Raw genomic sequence first — 8713 nt, 5'->3', positions numbered from 1 at the left:
AAGCAGTGGTATCAACGCAGAGTACTAAGAGAAGACGCGTTTTTCTATACAAATTTATCAAATATTTTCCAGCGACCACTTCGACTACAACTACCAGTGCCCCTCCAACAAACGCAACATCGACGGCGAATGCCGAGACAACTCATAACAATAATCCTTTCGTAAATTTATTGCAACAGATATTAAGTCAGTCGACAGTCGGTCAATCACAACCCAACATCAGTATCAATAGTAACGGTAATGAATTTAAAAGAATGAATCTAGAATATAGAGGCAGAAAGTGTAACGGACGAGATACTTACTTCAATATCGACATTGATTATATTGCAGCTCCAAATTTGGTAGAAAATCTCGGTAACATAATGCAGATGCTCGGTAGCAATATACATGTGGGATTCGTGAGCGACAGGTATGTCTAATGTTGATAAAAAAATTCAAGAAAGAATCATTAATTACATAGCAGTAATTGCATAATTCTTTTAATCAGTTCGAACGGCAGTGCTCTGACTTTAGCCGATTTGTTCGAGGGTGGAGGTCTATCTATGGATCTTTTCACGTCACACGAATCCGGCAGAGAAGAAAACTTCCTCATCGATCTCTTCGTATTGCTGGTAATTCATCACTAAGTTATATTTGCGCGTATCTACTACGCAATACGAGATGATTTGTTTTGATATTTAAAAAAAAATTGTATACAGGCACAAACTATGACTCTGGATGGGTTGATCAGGCTACGTCTTGGTCAATGGGAGCCCATCGCTCGTCTTCGAAGACCGCTGCAAGAGTTCCTACAGTACACGTTTTCGGATGCCTCGTCACCGGACATTCTTCAAGAACAAACGATCGAGCGTCTACTTTCTCAACTACGACCTCAGATCCGGAATCTTTTGGCATCCGAGGAAGATGCCAGCGGCAGGAGCGGCTCTCGCGTTGATATATGCGCGACTATCGAATCATTGATAACTCGCCATGCGAGAGATATACTTAGGAACTTATTCGACAACGGTTAGTAATTTAATTGTAGTATGTACCATAAAATCAACAAACTCCTCGAATGCGTTGAATTTACAGAAGTCGATGATGCAAGATTTGGACAGGAGATACTGAACATCCTAATTAATCTATGCAACCAATTCTGCACAGTGCTGCGGTACTCATTGCGCGGCGGTCAAGCTGGATTGGAGGCAATTGCGACGCGTTTTGTGGTTAGATTTGCTCCTCTTAAGCTATATATAATTATGTAAAAAAAAAAGTTTATTACGTCATATTAATATAATTCGATTGCTTCGTCATTAGGGCGACTTGATGGACGGTGGAAATCCTGCTCTTCTTCAGTGGATACTAAATGGATTTATTACCCATCTTCGTACTTATTTTCTACGCGTACCGCAACCGCCGGATTCAGAGATCATACCGCTTTTGGTGTACAAGGAGGCATCGTCCCAGCAGTCTTCAGTATCATCGGTTTCAACGCGCCAGTCCACCCAAGCACAATCGGAAGATGAGGTAGCCTATTATTCATTTCATTCGCACTTTTACTTTTTTGTCATTGTATAATGTAATGCAGTAATACAATTATATAATTCTAATGATATGCGTATAGCCGATGGAAACGGAAACTCTAGAGCAGCAACAACCGACACTTGAAAGCTCGATACCTGAGGATCGAGAAGAAGTTCCGGAAACATTCCCCGGGCACGAAGCTTTACCTTCGGTATGTCGAATACAAATAGAAAAAATTCGCACTAAATATTTTTTATGAAAAAATGATTTGACTACAACTCTCTTTTAATATACATTTATATATAATATCGCCATTTTTGTAACAATGACATTGGATCGAGATTAGCAATATTTTCTTTCGCAGGACTGGGTACCAATTATTGCTCGCGATGGTGTGAGACAACGTCGACAATTGCAAGGTGCAACGCCAAACGGAGGCGTAACAACATTTAGCGATGCATACCTGGGCGGATTGCCAAGCAAGCGTCGCAAGCTTATTGAACAACAAAAACCGCGATTATTAGTTAGCCCGACGCCAAATCATCATTCGACGATAGCGGCGTCCATGGAACGGTTGGTCAGAGAGGGGGTCGGCCGCGCTGGCGTCGAGGAAGTCGAGGGCGCCGCCGTGGCTGTCGCGGCGGATCCTGCAGTGCGACGCGCGTTTGGTCAAGCGATCAGGGATTGTTTAAACCCGTGCCGATACGGTACGCCAGATTTCCCGGATCCGTTGCGCTTCCCGAACGCGACCAAGTATTTCGCGGAACAGGAACGCCCGCCGAAATAATAGCTAACAGAAAGATATAGCATCGTACTTTGATTTACGGATTACCGGATTAAAGGAGATATATTAGTCTAAAATTCGACAACGAATAGGCGGCTGTCGTCTTGAGAGAATCGACACGCAAGATTCGTCTTCGTGAACATTCTAATTGTAATTACTATCCTAAAAAAATAGTAAAAAAGAAATTATATATCGCGATTCTCACCCGAATAAATATCTCCGATGAATCTAAAATGGCTGATCAGTACGGTGCATACAGACGTACCTATTTATCTACCTACCTACATATTATCCATATGCCCATATCAATGTCTCTGCTTTAATAGAATTACCATCATTACTCTTTGGCTTAAGTTTGTAATTGATAAATAAAGTAACATATTTATAGGGTGTTCTCCTTAAATCAAACTCTTCGTCAAATCTTTGCGAAGGAAAAGCCAACATTGATTCTATAAAGGAATACACAGGCATCCTGTATATACATAAATGTAAAAACTGTTAACTGTACATCTCTATTTATGAGTTTACATATGCTAGTTAATTCTCTGTTGTCTTTTCCACTCGCAAATCTCTCGATTATTCCTTCTCGTTAAATTAATCATTCCGAATTTCAAAGTAGTAAACTTGGTGAAGCCGAAGCAATTGTAATAAGGATAATAAGTCGATTTCGTTACAGATTTTTGATGATCACAATGGTGAATATGACAATGCAACATTTTATTGAAAGTGATGCATTGAAAGTCATGATAATCTTATCAGATGTTTCGTGTAAACAATTTTCGATATACGCGACGAATAGAGGACATTTTCGGATCCGGAGTCTTTTTACGACGCGCGTATTGTACGTTTATTTCGCACGATGAAAATAACAAGCAAATCGATGTGTATAATGCGTGATTGTGGTAATATATACATATATCAAATAAGTTTAACCATTCTAATAATCAAACAGTTGTACGAAGAAAAAAAGAAAATAATAAAATAGTGTATCCCTTTTTCTCCGAGTTACTCTGTTCCCTCGGTTATTAGTATATAACAAAAGCTTACCGAATAATAAATAATCGCTTGACAGTCATTCACAATTCAAAAGACCACCCTTGCTAGAAATCATCATGACTCTCGTGGCAATAATAAGGCTAAGTGCAGTTCAACGCTTAAAATTAACGTCAAACATCCTTTTGAAAGCTAAACATTATGAAATGATAAAACATCGATAAATAATTACATAATAATTGTAATTTGCTAATGTTAAATATGCAAGTTTCGTATGAAAGCATTTGTGAAAAAGAATTGTCCTTTCTACATTATATAATTTATTTTTCATCTATTTTTTCCCTATCATTAATTTGCCGAGTAATCGACGCTAATTACGGCAATAGAACATGTCGTGTATTATCATGTGATACTATATGACATGTGTAATATCTATAAAGCGAAAAAATATGAAAGAGTGCCGCCAATTATACGCATAGCTGACTATCACGAGAAATCGGACTGTTCCATTCGATCCACCTCCCCTGCGCGAACTTGATACAGCCGATTAAATTTTCATAACCGCGCACGAGCATGGAAACGAGTCGTGCAATTATCGAGATCGTAATCGGGAACGTCCGTGACGAAATATATATATATATATATATATGCGGAAAGGGAGGCGATTTTTAACTCGTTTGCTTCATCGTCGTCACGTCGGTGCGATATCGCACTCGAGAACGAGCTGTTCATAAATTCAATTTTGAATATATCTCTCCGATTAATAAGGAAAAAATTTATCCGTTCCGCGCAATCTGGAGAGAAAAATGTACGATTTGAAAAATTTCCCATCGACAATCAGAATGTTTTCGAGCGACGATGAGAACAACGTCGGGTAATTTAATTTCCGCGAGAAATAATTTTATCGCGATCACTTCTCAACTCTGAGAATTCTTAGATCGTTGAGATATCAGATTCCAAAGTTTCATAAGTCATAGGTATATGCGGTAGGTAGACGGGTGTGGATATGCGAGACAAGCGATCCTTAATCATCGACGATATTATCGCGATTGAGCGATAACGCTCAACGATTAGGGGCAAGACAACATCCGTACAGCGTAAAGCGATTTTTTGTCGTCGATTGTTTGCGAGTCGCTCGAAATTCTTCCCCCCCCCCCCCCCGCGAATTACGAATATATAAATATGTACGTACACATGACGTAATACATTATCTCCATTTTTCTTGATCGCGGAGGAAAAGAGGAGAGGACGATTGTTACGTACTTAAACGAATGTTGTTTCGACTGGTCATCTTTCCTCTCCCCCCCCCCCTCCTCCTCCTCCTCCTCCCTTCCACCCTTGTACCGGGATACGATATCGTGGAACTATTACGAGAACCGATTTGGAAAGGAGAGGCGACGGTATTAATTGGCGGACAAGGAACACGGTGGCGGCGGCGACGATGTTCTCGTCGTCTTCTAGCCACTTCTTCGAGGGCGTTTTTTCGTGTTCGCCGCATGGTGACGACGAAGACGACGACGTTCTCTCATTGCAGCTCTCTTTCCGCGCTTCGAACAGAAGAGACCAACGGGAATGTAGCTCACTCTTTCTCTCTCTTTCCTTCTCTGTCAGAGTATATCCTCGACCGCGTATACCGCGCGTACACCACGTATCACGTATATCGCGTCCACACATACGTACACGCCGCGGTCGTCGCGGGGATGAGCGCGTAGAAAGGTATAATAAAGGTAGGGTAGAGTATACCAAGTCCGCGCGGACTCGACGGTCGGCTGTCAAGCGGTGTGCGAGAGGGACGCCGGCATTGGTCGGCGAACGGAGTTCTTCCGGTCGTATTGGTCTTTTTCATCACTCGACGACGCCTCTTTATTCGGTTCAGGGCGTCGCCGTGCATTTTTATGCACGCAGGTTGGCCGCGTGGCGCCGAGCGCGGCTCTTATAGGCGCATCTCGCGAGTCCCGAGACTCAGTCCGCGCGGACACCGTCGGACTATGCTAGTACCGTCATCGCCGTCGCTGCTGCCGCTGCCGTTGCTACGAGGCCGAGGTTAAGACGCCTTGGCAATCAAGTAGAACCTCGGGCAAGCAGGGCCGGTTACGGCGTCGCATCGGTACATGAACAGAGAGAGAGAGAAAGCGTACACGAAGGCGGCCATATTTAGAGAAGGAAATCAGCGAAGAGCATTTCGCGCCGCGTACCACCGAGCTACTTCTCTTCTCTGCCGCCCTCCATTCCACCACAACGACGACGATCACCACCACCACTACCACCACCACCTTATCGTCTCGCTCTCGTTCCCCAGCTTCGGTTCGATCCTCCACACCCGGGGGCTCTTTCCGCAGCCCGTCGCTCGGATGGATTTGACGGATGAAAAGCAACCGGTCGTGTTTTTCTCGCGCGCATTCTCTCCGGTAGCTTTTCCGCCGCCCGATACTTCGGCGAATGTTAACGGGTAAGGGGGCGCGAAATAAGTCACGTACGTTTTTTACGTATAACGCGGAGCTCCGGCGCTAATAACGAGTCGTTCCTCGTCCCACCGTCCCTCTTCCAAGCGAGAGAAAATGCTTACGGACCTTTTTTTCGCGCGCAAACGTACACAGGCGAACGTCAATGCTATATACGCGCGCGTAATCACGCGCAGAGAGAGAGAGAGATGGCTCGGAGCGGAGCTTACCGAGAGGATTTTTTTTTTTTTTTTTTCCCCCAGTCCGAGTCTCATTGCCGTCCGTTGTCGCCGTCGGCGTCGATTCGAGTCGACGAAGCTCGAGAGAGAAAGAGCTGCTCGAGAGCTTTTCTCGCGTCACGTCTACGCCGAGTATAACCGCGATTTCTTCTTTGCGATTGCTTCTTCCTCTCCGTCCTATATTTCACAAAACGTGCATACGCACGCTTCTGTAATTTTTTTAAATATGCCATCCGCAGATCGCGATTCTTATTTATTTCGCCGCAGACATCATCGACGTTCGACGACGTTCCTACGATTCGAATCGCCGACACTTTGGCTAACAGAAGATCATTTTAAAATTGATCGAAAAATCCGCAGTTCGATAAACATGGAAGACGCGTACATTTAGAAATGATAAATGTCCAGTGCGGGGAGACTCGAGACGAAAGGAAGATCGGCCAAAGCTCGCTCGTACGATTTCGAACAGGGAAAATAATTTCGGAAACGAGAGCATTTGAAAAGCGACAAACCGGAGAGAGAATCGCCGAGAGAACGCTCGACCGAGTCACATCTCGCGTTCGCACGCGTGTGCGTCACGACGGCTCGTGTATCGCGCGCCGATTTACGACCGAGCCAATCGGCAATCGTTACAAACACGCTTGGCAAGAATAATGCCAATTAAACACGTTTTTCGACGAGTCAACTGCACGTCGCGCGACCGCGCGTATCCGGTTCGTCGACGAGAGCGACAAAGTTTTTCGGCTCGAAATATTTTCCAGCGCATCATATCATCGGAAGCGAATTTGCACACGAGTGACAAAATATCTTTTTAATATTTTTATTACACATACGTTGCGTAAAATATATGTATAATCCCGAAAAACTTATCTTTTTCTTTTTTTTTAAAGGAAAAAAACAAGAAGAAAAAGACGTCAAGTACATGCGCCAGTTGTGAAAAACTGTTACATCAATATTTACGCGAAATAATGTTATTTTAAAAAGATATAGAAAACTGTTCTACAAATCATTTTAATTAAAGAAACATATGCCCTATATAAAAATATAATATCAAAAAAATTATTAATAATAAAAATAATTTATTATAATAATAAAGTTAAAATAATTTGTCGAAGAGTTTTTTACGATTTACAATAATGCTATCTTTTATTGATTAAAAGAATAATATTTTGTAATATACATGTAATATAGAGTTTTTTCACGACTTGGCGCATGTATCTGGCGTCTTCTTTTTACCTTTTTTAAAAAAAGTAAGATTTTAAAGATATATATTTAATTTTATTTGAACTCCCTCTGTCTCTCTCTCTCTCTCTGTATGTTATCACAAATAATAGTGATATAGCTAATTCGCGATAATTGTCGAAAAACCCGTATTGTGATGCTTGTAGCGAGCGAAAGGACTCGATAACAATGATGTATGATCGATACTAAAGTCCGAAAATGAATATTGACCGATAAAAGAAATCGATAAGATCGATAAATAAGAGAGAGAGAGAGAGAGAGAGAGAGACGCATTATTATTCCTATAAAAATAATCTGGATAAGTAAAGATTGAACACGTTTCGAGTACGTACATATCGAGAATACTATATCGCTCTGGATCTCGCGATTCGTTTATACAAAATATTATACTTAATATTGTGTGCGCATGTTGCGCAATATGCTTTTACAAGATAACGCTAACGATAAATAAAAATTGGTAAAGTTCTGCGCGAAGGCAGTTCTGGACCCGTTCTCGAGAATCAGCGAGATACGAGTATTATCTGCCACTTATGTTCCTCTCCGCGTATACGCGTTATCTTTTTAAGTCATACGATTCTTGTGAAGCTTCATCGGCCCGAGCAAAACGCTATTAATATTCGCGAGATAGAAAAGGAACGGTATATATTGCCCGTCGAACGCTTCGTTTTTTTATTCTATTAATACTATATACGTATATATTTAAAATATACGCTTTCTCTCTCTTTCTCTCGCGCTGTAGCATAATAATATATATATAGGTAAGAGATTGTACATACATATATATATATATATATATATGCAAGAGTGATATATATGTAAGAGTAATAAATCTTGTGGAGTTCGACGTTAAGAAAGATAAAAGGTTAATACTTTTTTATGACTTCTTTATACATTTGGTTAACCTGATTGAAGATCTTTTCACAGGTTTTTGTACCATGGACAATTATCATTTGTAAACCATAATCTCTTTTGTAAAAGTTTCAAGCTATAGAGGCCTCTCTCCCTCTCTCTCTTTCTCTCCGTTCAAATGTATCAATTTTCATTTCGTCTTTCAAGATATTAATTTTTAAATATTTTACAAAGTTTTAACACGTGTATCCCAAATCTAAACGATCCCTACGGTTTTCGGGTTCTTTTGTATTTCGTATTTGTCCCTTCTCGAATATTCCTCGCTTTCACTTTTTACCTATTTGCCATTTTCCAGCCTTCTATCTTTCTCTCCTTTTAGTTTCCTCATAAAAAATTACCATGACCTCGTGGTGTGTATAAATATTTCACACTGTAAGAGGTCTAAACTCTCAAAATTCCCCGCTGACTGTTACGGATACTCTGAAAAGTTTTTGCCTCGACTCTTGGCAGATAAAGCACGTGTACGGCACGTGTAATGATAATGATGCCTTTTTCTTGTTTTTCAATAGACAGATATCTGGTCCTTTTTCAAACGCAGACCATTTCTTTTTTACATCTTTCTCTTTCCGAACGTCCTTGAATTATTTTCCTCATTATTAAAA

The 8713-nt window shown here is 41.2% G+C and overlaps 1 protein-coding gene across 1 annotated transcript in view; it reads left to right on the top strand.

The window, feature by feature from the left end:
• LOC138939262 (large proline-rich protein BAG6) overlaps positions 1 to 3274 on the top strand; it is a 6132-nt gene extending 2858 nt beyond the window's left edge. Inside the window, exons 2-9 of the mRNA XM_070306905.1 lie at positions 4 to 237; positions 331 to 409; positions 488 to 611; positions 699 to 1005; positions 1072 to 1205; positions 1297 to 1506; positions 1604 to 1714; positions 1868 to 3274. Coding sequence (XP_070163006.1) covers positions 4 to 237; positions 331 to 409; positions 488 to 611; positions 699 to 1005; positions 1072 to 1205; positions 1297 to 1506; positions 1604 to 1714; positions 1868 to 2290 — 1622 coding nt within the window. The 3' untranslated portion in view covers positions 2291 to 3274. The remainder of the gene's footprint in view (positions 1 to 3; positions 238 to 330; positions 410 to 487; positions 612 to 698; positions 1006 to 1071; positions 1206 to 1296; positions 1507 to 1603; positions 1715 to 1867) is intronic.
• Positions 3275 to 8713: the final 5439 nt, after the last annotated feature.

This window comes from Polyergus mexicanus, unplaced genomic scaffold (genome assembly GCF_030449975.1).
Source record: "Polyergus mexicanus isolate NDT 795.1 unplaced genomic scaffold, iyPolMexi1.0 SCAF_14, whole genome shotgun sequence".
NCBI lineage: Eukaryota > Metazoa > Arthropoda > Insecta > Hymenoptera > Formicidae > Polyergus > Polyergus mexicanus.
Note: the sequence above shows the minus strand (reverse complement) of the source record. Positions and strands in the feature narration are given on the sequence as shown.